Genomic DNA, 15,558 nt, shown 5'->3' with positions numbered 1-15,558 from the left:
TTGTCTCAGCTCAAAGAAAGGAAAATTATATGAAAAAAATAGTCCATACATGGTATATGACTCAGGTATGATTAGCACATATTGCAAAGAACACATCTTCTAAATGCTGGAACAATGATTGTAAAGAGAAGGGGACTTCCTACCATCTATGATGGACTTGTCCAAGAATTAGGATTTTCTGGAAATTGGTTTTTATAGAGATGGTGAAAGTCACTGCAACAGCCGAAAAACTGACTTATTCTTTAAATATTCAAAAAGGTGTAATTCCATCCCAACCCCTTATTATGATTTGGCAGGATCAATTATTATTTCTGAACTATAAAAATTATAGAAGGAAAAATAATTCCTTCATGCTTCATATCTGTTTAAGAATGACACAATAGAGTGTTACATGTCTAATGTTTTGTAGTCATAGGCTTGGGCCTCTTTTCTCTTTAATGATGTTTTTTATAAATGTATTGTAATGTATGGTGATTTTAAATACAAATCTAAATTTAAAAGAAGAAACCTTTATTTTCGTAGCAGTCAACTGACAGTGGCTAAAAAAAAAGTAACACAAAAAACGAAAGGTATTTTGACACAGTCTGATCAGTTTACGTTCTCAATCAAATCAACCCCCTGGTATTATCTGATTAAGTGTAATCATGATTTTATGATAATTGTTTAACGGAGGACAAAGTTTCTTATGAAGAGCGCTCCGGCTATGGTTTCAATAGAGGCCCCTTGCAGTTTGACAAGGCATTTAAGATTTTGCATTTGTGAGGAGAATGTAGTTGTAGATTTACTCCATTATCAACTGAACTGCCTCTTCTATTAGAAGCTAAGATTATAGTAAAGTTGTGCCGTCAAGCTGGTGTCGACTCCTGGTGACCACAGAGTCCTGTGGTTGTCTTTGGTAGAATACAGGAGGGGTTTACCATTGCCATCTCCCGTGCAGTATGAGATGATGCCTTTCAGCATCTTCCTATATCACTGCTGCCCGATATAGGTGTTTCCCAAATCCCAGCGGGAATTTGAACCAGCAACCTCTTGCTCCCTAGGCAAGTTACTTCCCCACTGCGCCATTAGGTGGCACCAAGATAAGATTAGGGGTCCACAATTCCACTTGCCATCCTCACCACAGTAGCGCAGCTATGGGGAAGATTCCCACCCACCACCTTCCAGCTCCCAGCTGGAAGTGAGCCATTTTAGTGAGCAGCAGAAATAATTCAAGCACCACAACAGGCTCCAGCTTTGAAGATGGAAGGAAGAGAGCTGGAGATTATCCACACAGTTCCACTGGGCTTCTGTTGCTCGCCACAGCACAGTCTGCAGAGACAAACCTGCCTTCCTGTGAAAGACTGTTCATGATTTCTTATGGAAGCACAGGACAAGGACAAGGGTAAGGTCAGGGACTAAGCTGCAATCCTGGACGAAGTCCAGCTGAACACAGTGGTACCTACATCCACATAAAAATGCATAGGGCTGCACATTTTCTGGCCCATCAAAACTTATAGAACTCAGGATAAGAGAGATTCACAGTTCTTTGGTCAAATCAAACCGTTGAATTCCATTAACCAATAGTAAAGTGATATGCATCTGAAAAGGTGGCTTTAAATGCATTAACTGAAGAAATAATGGCCCTATCCAGTCCCCACACAGCATCCCTCTACTGGCTGTTGCTGGTATCTGCCTTATGTTTCTTTTTAGATTGTGAGCCCTATGGGGACAGGGGACCATCTTATTTATGCATTACTTTATTTTTCTATGTAAACCGCTTTGAGAACATGGGTTGAAGAGCGGTATTTAAATATTTGTAGTAGTATTTATTTTAAATTTTTTAGTTTTACATATTTTTATACCACCCAAAACCTACATCTCTGGGCGAAGTAAAACACTTTGGGAACTTTTGTTGAAAAGCGATATATACATATTATTCTTCATCAGAATGTACAGGTCAAAGGTTGAGGCGGGGCAGGCTTCCCCTGTGCACAGAGATTAAAACTATCTGTGCAAGATTGTTTTAAATTATCATTTAAAACAATCTTGCACAGATAGTTTTAATCTCTGTGCACAGGGGAATGGCTGTATATACATATTGACAGTCTATATGCTACATATCAAATAATGTTTTTAATTATTATCTTGGTCCAAACAAATAGAATTTGCTACCTTAGGAAGCATACCTACAAACACATTTTTTAAAAGCAGCTGAATTCAACAGCTTTGTTTCCTCTTCACTACCAAGGGTCTCCACAAACAAAAAGGTCTTGTACTTTGCCTGAAAGGGAGGCAGCTTTTTTAAAAAGACCTTTCCAAAATAAAGAAAACACTGATTTCAGCCATCCTGGATAGCAAGTATGACCTGTGAATTTCACTATCATGGAATTGCTGCCATTGCTGTCAGTTGTCCAAGATTCTTAAGTGAGCAATCAAGCTATTTACAAAAGCCAAAAGAAAGGATAATCTCTTTGCTTGACACAACAAGATAGCATTACCATAACAGAACATTCGTAAAACCACCACAGGAAGTCCATTTATATGCACAACACAACACATTTCGCCTCTTGGAGGCAAGAAAATGTAAATGAATAGAATTTTTAACAAATTAGGACACCAATAATTATGGGACAAGGATATCTGCCATAGTACAGTCTTAAGCTTATTCAACACTGCTAACACATAACATTTGGATCCAGAAAAGACTGTAGAGGACCATTAAAGCAGCAATTATCAATTGCTTTTTAAGATAAATATTCCTTGAAGGTTCATTAGAGATCAACACTATCAATCCAGCTTTAATATAATGGCTACGTAGATTAATACATTTTGACTAAGGTTACAAGAACTAAAGTTTCAAATTGAAACTTTCACATAGTAAGCTACCTTCAGTCTTCATCTCCAACAACACTAAAGTCTAAATATGTGGGTCTTCATTTGTTTAAATACATCTCCTTTTATACTCACCTTTGCACCACTTTCTTCTCTTTTCCAAGGAACAAACCTTAGATGTAAACTACTTAATAGTCTGCAAACTACTTATAAGGTCTGCAGCCATTGTGGGAAGAAAGCCTGACCCCCTTCATGGATATTCAGTCCCATTCTCTGAATTTTCAGAGTTTTCTTCTTTTAAAAACATTTCTCTATGCCAGGAAAAATACTTTCTACAAACATAAAGTTTAGCAATCTCATAGTGACTTATTTATTTATTTATTTATTCATTCATTCGATTACTATATCGCCCTTGCAAAAATGGCTCAGGGTGGTTTACAGAGAAATAACAAATAAATAAGATGGCTCCATGTCCCCAAAGGGCTCACAATCTAAAAAGAAACATAAGATAGACACCAGCAACAGTCACTGGAGATACTATGCTGGGGGTGGATAGGGCCAGTTAGGACCAGACTTGTGGTGCCTTCCCATTTAATCTTAGCTTCTCAACATTTCTGGCTTCAGGCATGGTTCCACTGGATAGGGATCTGATTTTTAGGGCAATTTGTGTGTGTGTCCCTCCGTCAACTTTCCAATGCCTGGACCAACATGAACCAAATCAGGTACAATTGTAGGGACACCTCAGTGGTATAGTTTGTGATGATGTCATCCACTCCGATTCAAGATGGCGGACACGTACACTTTTGAGGTACAAGTGGGCTAACTTGTGAATCTCCCAACTGATTTGAACCAAATTTGCTATAGCTGTATGGACACATAGGGACACCTTAGTGGTATAGTTTCTGATGATGTAATCCACCCGAATTCAAGATGGCGAAGATGTGAACGTCTGAGGTGCAAGTGGGGTAAGTTGTGAACCATCTAACCGATCTGAACCAAACTAGGTACAGTTGTAGTGAGTGACACCCAGGGGTACTTCAATGATGTAGTTTGCAATGATGTCATCTACCCTGATCCAAGATTGCAGATGCGTGAATGTTTGAGGCGCAAGAAGTCTAACTTGTGGACCACCTAACCAATTTGAACCAAATTTCGTCCAGTTGTAGGGATAGTGAAAAGAAAGTAGGTAGAGAGAAAAGAACAGCCTTGCTGGATCAGGCCCAAGGCCCATCTAGTCCAGCATCCTGTTTCACACAGTGGCCCACCAGATGCCACTGGAAGCCACAGGCAGGAGTAGAGGGCATGCCCTCTCTCCTGCTGTTGCTGTTACTCCCCTGCAACTGGTACTCAGAAGCATCCTGCCTTTGAGGCTGGAAGTGGCCTTTAGTCCTCCAACTAGTAGCCGATGATAGATCTCTCCTCCATGAAGTTATCCAAACCCCTCTTAAAGCCATCCAGGTTGTTGGCTGTCACTACATCTCGTTGCAGAGAATTCCACAAGTTGATTATGCTTATTAGTTATTATTCAAACAACTTGTTTTTACTGCAAAGTTCCATGTTCACTGATGACAGTCTGTACATAATAACCTTTTCTTTAAAGAACTGGAGCGGAATGAAACTGAATGAACTGTGGGTGGGGTTGGAAAACAGGAGATAAAACTTGACCAAAATTATTAAATAGAACAAGTCTTGATAAAGAAGCTTCTTTAAAGAAAAGACTCATTTTACCAATCTTTAATTTCCTTCCCAGAAGGTTAAAAGTGTAGATATAGTGATAATTTCAAAGGCTTTATACAACAGATTAAAGTAAACAGGGGGTCTCTCAAGGGATTATATCAGGGCTGACACTATTTATTGAATTCACAAAATTATCTAAAATCCAAGGTGATAGTGAGGTACTCAAGTTTATGGAGGACAACAAATTATTCAGGTTGGTGAAATCCCTGACTCCTAACAGGTTCAACACATGTAAAGGAAATATTTATTCATATACAAATTAACATTAAATTCACTACTATCCAAATAGTGAGACAACCACTTGCTCAGAGAGACTTGCAAAATTCATGGGGGATAAGCCTGTCATAGGTAGATGAACCTTTATGTTCAGAGGTAACATCTGTCTGAATACAAGATGCCGAGGATAATCAACCAGGGAAAGACCACCATCTTCATTCCCTGCATGTGGGTTTTCAAGTACTGGACCAGACAGACCTTTGGTCTGATAAAAAGAATTCTATACTCTCATACTGACCCTTTCCAAAGAAATGCCTATTTCCACATCATCACATTTTTGCTACATTCAAGTGATTAAATAGCACAGCTTTCATAAGCGTTGCTAGAGACAAAATAATCTTTCAAAGCAACACATAGCACAAACCAACAATTACAGCTTTCATGCTTTTTCATATATAAATGCCTAGATTCTGCTAGAACTATACAAAGATAGTGCTCCCTTACAACTCAGGGCTGTAACCCATGGAAACAAGGAAGAGTGAGGAAATGCAACCTCCTCCTGCATACTCTTATTACCTGGACAGCACACCCTCTCTTCCCTGTCATCGCCCTCCATGCCCAACAGCCAAGTCATGCAACAGAACAAGTAGAAGCAGGTCAGGCAAGAGGGAGGAGAATGTCAGAAGAGAAAAGAAGAGCCACCCCACCTTCTTCTATCCGTCCCATCCAGCCTTTCACCTATGCCAACCCCTGCATGCCAATTTCAGAGGGCAGACCCATACACGCTGTACATCAATGTGGTCTGAATTACTCTCACTTGGAATACAGTACTGCATTCAAGTGAGGCATTCCCATTACCGTGAGCTTCAGGCGGGAATGCTTCCCTGTGTTCAACACTTGGGACTATTCCTTACAGGGAAATGCCATTTCTTTTACACCCCACCCCCAACCCATGTGCCTGATATTATAATGAGGGTGTGTGTGTGTGTACACACATGTCTGTGCAGAGAGAGGAAAGCAGAGAATAAAGAAGGAACTAATCGCCTCAGGATTATCAAATGCCCCAACCTGTACAGCTCTGTTTCCAAATGGCAGGTCATGGCTTACAACTCGGGCTGTGCCCCGAACCTCAGGTGTGTCATCCCGATGGCGCAAGAGGAGGAAAAAACTAAGACAAAGGAGGAGAAAGATCAAGGAAATGGGGCGGGGGGGGGGGAGAGATGAAGAAAAGAAGACGCCATAGACGCACGCATGCAGGAAGACAAGCAGGATAGGTAGGCAGGCTGGCCGGTCTGAGTCCCCCACTGCAGGTGAAGCTCAAGGTGGCTTCCAGAGTCTGGAACCCTTTGGCTGAAGGCAACCCAGACCTGTCATCCTCCTCGGCCCGGAGGAGGAGGAGGAGCGCGGCCATCCCCACCTGGCCTGGGAGAGGGAAAGTGGGGCAGGTGTGGAGAACAGATCTATCTATCTATGGGCCGCTTTCCCGCGGAGGGGGCTGACTGAGGAGGGCGGAGAGAGCGAGGGGGACGCCTAATCGAGAGAGGCGAAGAGTCCGTCAGGCACCGGGGCGGGGGGGGCGGGGAGGAGGATGGAAAGAGGCGAGCCTCGACGGAGCCCTCGAGGGGATGGAAGGCGGCGGGCGGGAGAGGCACAAGAAATGGGGCGGCCGGTTGCCGTGTGAGGGGGGCGTCTGGGCAGAGGCCCCAATTTAAGGCTCGATTCGGCGGAACGGAACAGAGGCTGCGGCCGGGAGGGAGGCCGATCAGTCACGGCGCGGAGGGGAGCCCGATCTGGCTGCTGGAGGGAGCCGGCTCCCTCCCCGGCGGAGATGGGGGGGGGGCGTTGGCAGCAGGAGCGGCGCCTTCCCGCCATGGCGCCGGGCGAGAGAGAGGCCGGTGGGTACTCACGGGGTGCAGCGGTCGCTGTACTCGTTGGCGATGGTTTCGATGCCGCCGCTTCGCGCCACCGCGATGTAGCAGTTCTGGAAGCCCAGATCGATGCCCACCACGGACATGGCTGCGCCGGGTGCGGTCCGCTTTCTCCCCACCCGCTGCTGCTGCTGCTGTGGCGGAGGCTCTCCGGCGAGCGCTCTCGGCTGCTGCGACGCGATTCCTGGCGCGTCTCGCTCTCTCACTGCGGAGCAACAGCCACCAACCGGCACTTACTCTCCTCTGCGCAGGCGCGTCGCGCTGCCAAGCGGGGACACCGCGAAACTCCGGATGCAGCATCGGCAGTTTCCGCGCAGGCTCGGGCAAGTCTCCGAGTTCGAGAAAGATCTGGAAAAGGGCGCAAAGGGCGCTTGCCTCGGTCGCCCCCTTGCGGCCAGAGGTCAGAAATGTTGCCGTAAGTCGTCTGCGTTTCACTCCGTCTCACAGGCGCGGTTATGATACCTGAGAAAAGTACTGCACTACTGTACTGGAGACTTAAGAACATACCTGTCCAGCAACCAAATACCATTATTTCGTAATTAGACAAATTAAAAACCCATTCACATTTACGAACCTACCTTGCTTCTGTTCCTTTCTTCTTCAATATAATTTGTCTTAACTATATTATATCCTGCCTTTCCACCAAGAGGCTTCAAAGTTGGCTTACCCAAGGAAATATCAAAACAGCATCAAAATCAATTAATTCAATTTAAAGAACACAGGAAATATAAAAAAATTAATAATGAAATCGTGCTTTTATTTGCACACAATATATCAATTAGAGAGAACATGGCTGTTTTTTCTACCTAGGATTGTGAAAAGGGAGCTTGCAAAATGTCTGTCCTGTCCTGTGAAGAACACACAATTGTTTTACTTGTCACGCGATATATTGTTGAGACCAAACCCCACTTTAGAGTTGCTTCATAACTTATTTTTTGGAGTACTTGTCACAATTACCTATTCTTGGATACATTTGTGTTGCTCACCTGTGTAATAAACCACCTACTCTTAATCCTTCCAGTTACAGTTTTGTTTAGGTTTTCACCATTGATATACTGTGTTGATTATGGTACAATCTTGGAGAAATTCTGGTTCACTTTTGGATAATACAGAGAAACGTGCTTTTCTTTATGAATGCTGCTATCAATTAATCAACCTGTCAATTAATTTCAGTAGTATTTAAGCACAATCAACTTTGTCTTATTGGGGTCGATGTCTTGTCTCTTGTCAGAACTGAGTTCATCTGGAAAGATTCTTGGAGCAATGTAAAATTAAACAGCAGATGACTTCAGGACACAAGGATCTGCTCCTATATAGGGTTATGGCTCTAACTCCTTAAAACACCTACATGTTTTCTGTTTAATTGTCCTTAAATGGCATTATGTACACACACTGATTCCCATGCTGGGAAAATTACTAAAATATGTTATATTAGGTACTATAGCTGGCCTGGAGTCTCCATCACAAAGTAGTCCAAATAATTTCAAGAGGACAACTATGTCACTCATAAGCAGCTTGAGATTTCAGTCTCAGTGAGTCATTGCTTGGTTAAATGACTGCTTATTAACTTATCATTTTCTATAATTACACAAATTAATATAGCTCAGCAAATCTTATTTCATGTCAGTGTTAATTATAATTGATGTAGTTCATCACCTTTCATCTGGAGACATGGAAGGGATCTTCCATTATGTCAGGCATGGAAAGATTTGTTTTACCACTTCAGATTAAAGAGGTCATGGGCTGAAACTGGTCAGAAATTGGACAGCCTCCTTACAAGAGTTCATTTAGAGGTGCCATCTTTTGTTTTCATGGATGCAAAAAAAGCTGCATCTGTTTGATTTCTGCATATCACAATTGTATTAAAGGCACAAAAGCCTGCCTACACACACACACACATTTAGACAAGCAATCACATTCCATGATAGGATTTTTATAGCTAAAACACTGGCTCCACATACAATTGAATCAGTTGTAATATTCAACACTTTCCTACACGTGTGATTAAATTATTTCAGTATGAATGCAATACAAACAGCCAACTATGCCTCTTAGAGTTTGGTATAAATGCAAGTATCTCAGTGCTATCGAATATAGGAACAATTGCCTATTTCCCCCCCTTTTCTTGTTTTTAAATAGTAAAGGTCCAATCATTTCTCTACATCATGGCTAGGCAATCTTGGCTGTCTAGCAATTGAACTACAACTCCCATCACCCCCAGCCTTAATAAATTGCTGCTGGGCATGATGGGAGTTTTAGTTCAACAACAGCTGGCCAGCCAAGATGACAGATACAATGCTACAAGTATCAAGTCAACCAAATGGAAGATTTTCCAATCAATTCATTTCTGATTGTGTAAATTCAAACCCCACCCCATCTCCATGTTAACAATAGATACAAGATCCTCTGTCTTTGGGAGATGTCACACCATTGTGACATGAAACATGGTCATATTCTGACACACAGTGTTTCAATCTTTCATTATGATGCATGGACTGGGGCCCGTGGTCACAGGGAGGAAAACCCTGATAATAGGCAAGCCAAGGATGTATTTAAATTGTAGCTCGATAACTTCATTTTTAATATGTTTTTATTTAGGATTGTACACACCATTCTCTTCAGCAAGACCTGAGCACTGTGAGCAGGGCTGCACAACTATTGGCCACTGTGGCTGAGGCTGATGGGAGTTGTAGTCCAACAACAGCTGGAGGGCCCAAGTTGTACAGTCCTGATTTAGAGGTTTGGGGCAGTACTGCTGTGTTGATCCCACATCCTTTAGAATTTTCCAGTACTATTGTGTAAACAACTAGAGAAATCCAGAATGAGGAACATCAAAGGCACACTTATGTCATAGCAAACTTAGGCAGTCAATGTGCTCTCTTTCTGCTATGAGGACCAGACAAGCTCTAGCTCCTTTTACAGCCAGTCAGGCCAACGGACCAAGGCACAAAAATAACTGTTTCCCTTTATATATGTCAAAAGCAATGTCTTGCTGTCCTCATTCCCACTTTGAGTCAAGGTGAGTGAGAAGGGCAGTAGCAAACTTCTTCCTCCCTCCCTAGCTTGATGGTACTTGTACATCTGCTGCATCCACAATGCAATCATCCACCCTGTTAAAGACTCAGGCTTAAAGTCTTGGCTTTATCTTTGACTCCTCTGTCTCCTTTGCTCCCCACATTCAATCCATTGCCACATCATGTTGCTTCTCCCTTTACAACATTGCAACTAATAAGGTCCTTCCCTTCGGTGTTCATGCTTTGGCCGTCTCTCTCCATGACTATTGCAACCTTCCCTTCTCTATCTTCCGTTGTCTCATTCTCTCCAGAAATCTGTTGCCACATTAACCTCTCATAACTCTGACCATGGCACAACTCCTTGAATCCCTACACTAGATTGCTGTTCATTCCTACACCCACAGTACGAGTTCCAAGTTCCTCATCCTTACCTTCAACATTCTCCACAGCCTTGCTCCAAAATCTCTCCATTGCTTTACTTCAACATAATCTACCAGTGACCTTCATTCCTTCAGGTGTACTGTTCTCAGCAGCTGTTCTCAGCTGTTCAAAGGTCTCCTGTTGCCTGAAACATCTCTACTCTTTCTCTCTTGAGGCTGGAACTTTCCCCCAGGATACCTGCATTATATGCCATCTGATTTCCTTCAAATCTTCCTCAAAATCCACCTTTTATGTCAAACCTTTGGCACAACTCCTTGGTACCCAAGCTGCACAGGTTCCCATCCTTGGGTCTCCAGATGTTCTTGGACTACAATTCCCATCATTTCCAGCCACAGCAGCAGCCATTCCAGTTGAGGGATGATGGGAGTTGTAGTCCAACACCTGGAGACCCAAGGGGCTTAGTTTTGTTTTTAACATTTATATCCCGCTCTTCCTCCAAGGAGCCCAGAGCGGTGTACTACATACTTGAGTTTCTCTTTCACAACAACCCTGTGAAGTAGGTTAGGCTGAGAGAGAAGTGACTGGCCCAGAGTCACCCAGCTAGTTTCATGGCTGAATGGGGATTTGAACTCAGGTCTCCCTGGTCCTAGTCCAGCACTCTAACCACTTAGAGTGATCCCAACCACTCAGAGGTTGGGAGCCTCTGCCTGTCCTACTGTAACCAAGTCTATGTAACCATAACTATATAATTTCGCCATTACCTACAGATACTAATTTAAATTTTTGCACAAGCAATCCTTCCACTAAAATTAGCTGAAATTAGCTACTTTTTACACCAGAATATGCTGGATGAAAGGTTGAAATAATTCTAAAAATATTTTTAAAAGAAGACATTCTGAATATAATCATTTCATATTGCTCTCAACAGATATTTTTACACTCAGTAATCAGATCAATAATTCAAATACAACATCAGGCCCAAAGAGAATCTTTCTTAGATTCAAATTAACTTTGTTTGGTAACTATTCAATAAAATGAACAATGTTTGAAGTTGAAGTTCTACAAGTTTAGAACTATTTTTAGTTCCCTTTTTGCAAGCACATTTCATGTGCTTTCATGTTACATTTCATTTCATTCCACTGCTGCCCCAAGGCTTTGGAATGTGCTCCCTAGTGAAATAAGAGCCTCCCCATCTCTGACAGCTTTTAAAAAGTCTTTAAAGTCACATCTGTTCACCCAGGCTTTTAATTAACATTGTTTTAATGCTGTTTTAAAATGTTGTTTTAAAAATTGTAAGTTGTTGTAAAGTTTTAATTTTTTTGTTTTAACTAATGTTTTACTTTCTGTTTTTAGTTTGTTGTAAACCACCCAGAGACTTAAGTTTTGGGTGGTATAAAACTACAAATAAATAAATAATAAATAAGTTTGTCAAACTTTCCTATAAGTGTAATCTGCGTGTCACAACCCTGGTCTCTCCATGGCCATTCTCTTGTTTACTTCTCCTTCTCACTTCCCCCAAGGGCTTCAGAGTCTTTGAGGGAAAGAGGTTTGGGTCACCCAAGTCCTACTCCTTCTCCAGGTTCCTTGGCATCACTGTGGCAGTCTCTCTCTAGAGGCCTCCACCCAGAGGCGTAACTAGGGAAAACGGCGCCCAGGGCAAGCACTGAAATGGCGCCCCCCCATGTGCCCCCCGCCCCCCCCAACATACCACATTATACTTAGGTTTTTCCTCACAAGCGCCCGCCGCCGCCGCCAAGCCAGGCCACTGACTGGCTGCCAGGCGCCAGCAAAGCAATGGGGGGGGGGCGCAGGCAGTGCAGAAGGGACCGCTCGTGGGGAAGGGGGCACTGATGCGCTCCCTTGACTGCTGCATCACTGCTGCACTGAGCAGGAAACATTTGTATTAACAAAAAATTTTTAAAAAATAAAAAAAAAATGGTCATGGCGGCGCCCCCCACGTGACCAGAAAAGATGGCGCCCGGGGCACGTGCCCCCCCTGCCCCCCCTATAGTTACGCCTCGGCCTCCACCACTTGCTCTCCAACTGCTCCTCATCACTGGCCGAGCCTGCCTTAAATCCCTCCTGACAACTGATGCATCTCCCGCCCCAACTGATTGGACCTCCGCCCTGTCATATCAGGCTGCTCTCACCCTTACCCCTCTCAGCTGTGCCTCTGACTGCTGCTGCCTCCTCCTCCCCCACTCACCCCCACCCTTGCCCTGGCCCCTTGGCCTTGCAGCATCTCGGCTGGCTACTCCTTGGGCTGCTCTGCCTGGCCACCTGCCCCGCCTGGGGTCTCTCTGGCCTTGGCTGCCGCAGGAACGTCGGAGCCGGTAAAACTGATGTGGGGCCCCGCTGAACACTATACAAAATGATTTTGCTCAGTCAACGACTGGCCTCATCTCCTTGACAGTTAATAATAATGTTGCACTTAAGAGGGAGGGGTGCTTTACTTCAGAAAGAAAATTAGTAGTCACTTTGCTCCATGGTTTTTAAACAATCAGCGGCTTATACCTTTCTCATGGCAGTTGCTTTGCTTAAACTTTTCTGTGTCATCCAGAACATGTGGTAACCATGCCATATCAATCTCCATGTGAATGTTGCAGCAATTACTAGTTAGAGCACAGTGTCAGAGGGATTTCTGCAGAATGTGTACTAAAGAAACCGGTTTTACTTCCCATAGGATCTTGCATCAGTTGCCTGCACTGCATTGCAGAAAGAATGCAAAATGAACAGGCCTGATATCAATGGGAGTGAAGGTAGTCAGCATCTCAGTTCATCTCTTCAGCGGTAAATCACTGTTTTCCTTTTTCAGAGAGATGTCAGTGATCCAGAAGTGCCTTAGCGCATGCTTCTAAGTGTCACCACACTGAAAGAAATAAAAATGCACTGCTTACAGATTCATGGATCTATTTTCTAGGAAGAAAATAATGAGGCTAACTTCAGCAAGAAAGCGACATGTTGGAAGCAAGCAGCTACATGCAGCTGATTATTGTTTACCCAAAGGCATTGCTGCAGCAACCATAACAATAGCTAGTTATTTTACTAATAATTAGCATTATCTGAAGATGATACTCTTCCTAATATTTGTAGCACCCTGTTTTCACAGTGGTATCGGTTTTTAACAAATCTATCATCTTCAGCTGGTGTGAGTCTATGAAGCAGTATTTTGCACTTAGAGCAAAGCCTTCGTGGAACTTTGTTTCCAGAAAATTGTATTGACAGACCAGGATAAGTATGCAACATATGGCACTGTGTTCTTTCCAGACTAGCACACATGACATATATACATGATGTGAATAACCATATTTGCTTTCATTTGTGATGACCTATGGTTTCAAAAAGATAATCAAACTGAATATGATGCCCTGTGCTTTCTCATATGCCATGCCATGCCCTGCTGATCTGGTACAACAAAACTGCAAGGTTAGAAACTAACCCCCACAAACACACACAGCCATTTTGCTTTTAAATGTATTTCAGAGCTCAAACATCATTATTATACTGAATAAGCAAGTGAAATTTGCACTCCCTTTTTGCTGAAGATAGGAAAACCTACACTGTTGCTTTAAGAAAGGCTGTTCTGCTATTCTGGAATGCACAGAATTTCCTCTAACAAAGGTTAAATTTAAAACAAATGCTCTTATTTCATTCAGCAGTCTCCACCAATATAACCCATTTTTGAGAGATGAGCTACCCGCCAGAGGGATTCACTAAAGGAGACTAAGTATCCTGCATCTTATTACCACTTGTGCTTAGCCATGATTTCTGCCCCAAACATCTCGATGCAGCAGGCTGTAAAGCAATTTACCGGCATCGTCAGTTTCCAACATTATACCTCCCTTAAGAGCTACAACTGAGTAGCACTGCTTTTGAAAAATAAACCATTAAATCTAACACCTTGTGCAGTCCTATAAAATGCATCCCCAAACTAAACAAATTTGATTTTTTTGAATTGCTGTGGGAGCCATAATTTTGCATTTCTAGATCTTTTGCCCTTAATGCTATGCTGGTTGTGCGATTGCATCAATGTATTAAGTTTCTTCTTTCATATTTTACTGTTCCTTCTTGCCTCAAAGTGTCAGTGAATGGTGTAGTTTATGTAAGAGGAAACATGTATGCAATAGTCTTTTGAAGGTCCACAAATAGTGAGACCCTTTTCAGAGAAGAGGGGGGAGCAGACTCACAGATCCCTCCCTCTGATTCCCCCAGATATTTTTAGCATATTTCCTATGAAGGCACTTTATGAATTTCTGTGATATGGAAAAGAATGGCCCAGATTTCCAGGAGACCTGAGAGTGCCTTCATCTTAAAACCCCATCTACTGAGATCTCTTTTTGGCATCCTAAAAAGCAGGCATATGGAAGCTTGGCATGCAGATATGACTTTAGTTTTGTCCTTTCTCAAACACTTTCAGGGTACAGCCAACTCAGCATCTGTTATCACCGCAGGTGTTTACTCTGCAAGAATGAAAGAGATGCAGGAAGCAAAAGATTCTCCTGCATGGATATAGTAAGATGTTTTACACTCCCACCATCTGCTGAATGATGAGCAGATATCATTCACTTCCCTCCCCCACCTTCATTTTCTATTTTGAGGCAATAGTGGTGGTTTAAGAAATGAGCCATTCAGTTTACAACATGATTCCATGCTTTGCCACATTTGATTTGAAACAGATAATGCTAGACTTCACTGAGCCCACCATATCTGCTTGTCCAGTGTGCATTCTCCTTATCTGTCAGGTGTCAGGGTTTTATCCAAATTGTGTAATTTTCCCTACCAAGGAAGTTTATGGGACAGACATTAGTGACATCATTTGAATCAAAGGACAGCTGAGCAAATCAATGTTCTTCTCCTAGGTGTGGCTAACAGATGGCAGCTTTCCATTCTCTCTCCAGTTCTCCAAAGCATGTTTAAAGCTGCCTAGGAAGTGCAGTAGCTTTCCAAACTAACTTATATTTAATAGAATTTCTGTGACGAACAGTACAGTCCTATATGAGTTTCTTCAAAGGAAGCCCATGTGTGCAATGGGGTTTACTTCTAGGAAACTGTGCAAAGCAGGCGCGTAACAATGATAGGGCAAGGGGAGACAGTTGTCTGGGGGCCCCACTGCCTGGAGGGGCACCCCAGGGGCACCTCATGTGACTCCCCACTGCCCCCTGCCCAGCCCCATAGCCTCTCAGCCACTTGCCCTCTTCGCCGTCTCTCCTGCTTGTTCTGCTGGCCCGCAATCGAAGCAGCAGGCAAGCTGCAAAGAGCTCCTTTTCTCCCGCCTCTCAGCTGATCGGCGGGGCTTCCAGGGAGGCCTCCGTGTAGGCCGCAGTGAAGCCTGAACTCGAGTAGGGCCCAAGCAAGCCAGGAAGGAGGAGGCAGCCAGAGTGTTCTCTGCAGCAGAAGACCCCTTGCTGCCCTGCTTAACCCAGACCAGCATTTGCCAGGTAGAGTGTGAACTCCTTTTTGTGGTTACCTTT

The 15,558-nt window shown here is 43.3% G+C and overlaps 1 protein-coding gene across 1 annotated transcript in view; it reads right to left on the bottom strand.

Moving 5' to 3' along the window:
• The window catches only part of HSPA4L (heat shock protein family A (Hsp70) member 4 like), an 81,322-nt gene extending 74,364 nt beyond the window's left edge, over positions 1 to 6,958 (bottom strand). Inside the window, exon 1 of the mRNA XM_053258613.1 lies at positions 6,672 to 6,958. Coding sequence (XP_053114588.1) covers positions 6,672 to 6,778 — 107 coding nt within the window. The 5' untranslated portion in view covers positions 6,779 to 6,958. The remainder of the gene's footprint in view (positions 1 to 6,671) is intronic.
• Positions 6,959 to 15,558: the final 8,600 nt, after the last annotated feature.

Source organism: Hemicordylus capensis, chromosome 5, assembly GCF_027244095.1.
Source record: "Hemicordylus capensis ecotype Gifberg chromosome 5, rHemCap1.1.pri, whole genome shotgun sequence".
Taxonomy (NCBI): Eukaryota; Metazoa; Chordata; class Lepidosauria; order Squamata; family Cordylidae; genus Hemicordylus; species Hemicordylus capensis.
Note: the sequence above shows the minus strand (reverse complement) of the source record. Positions and strands in the feature narration are given on the sequence as shown.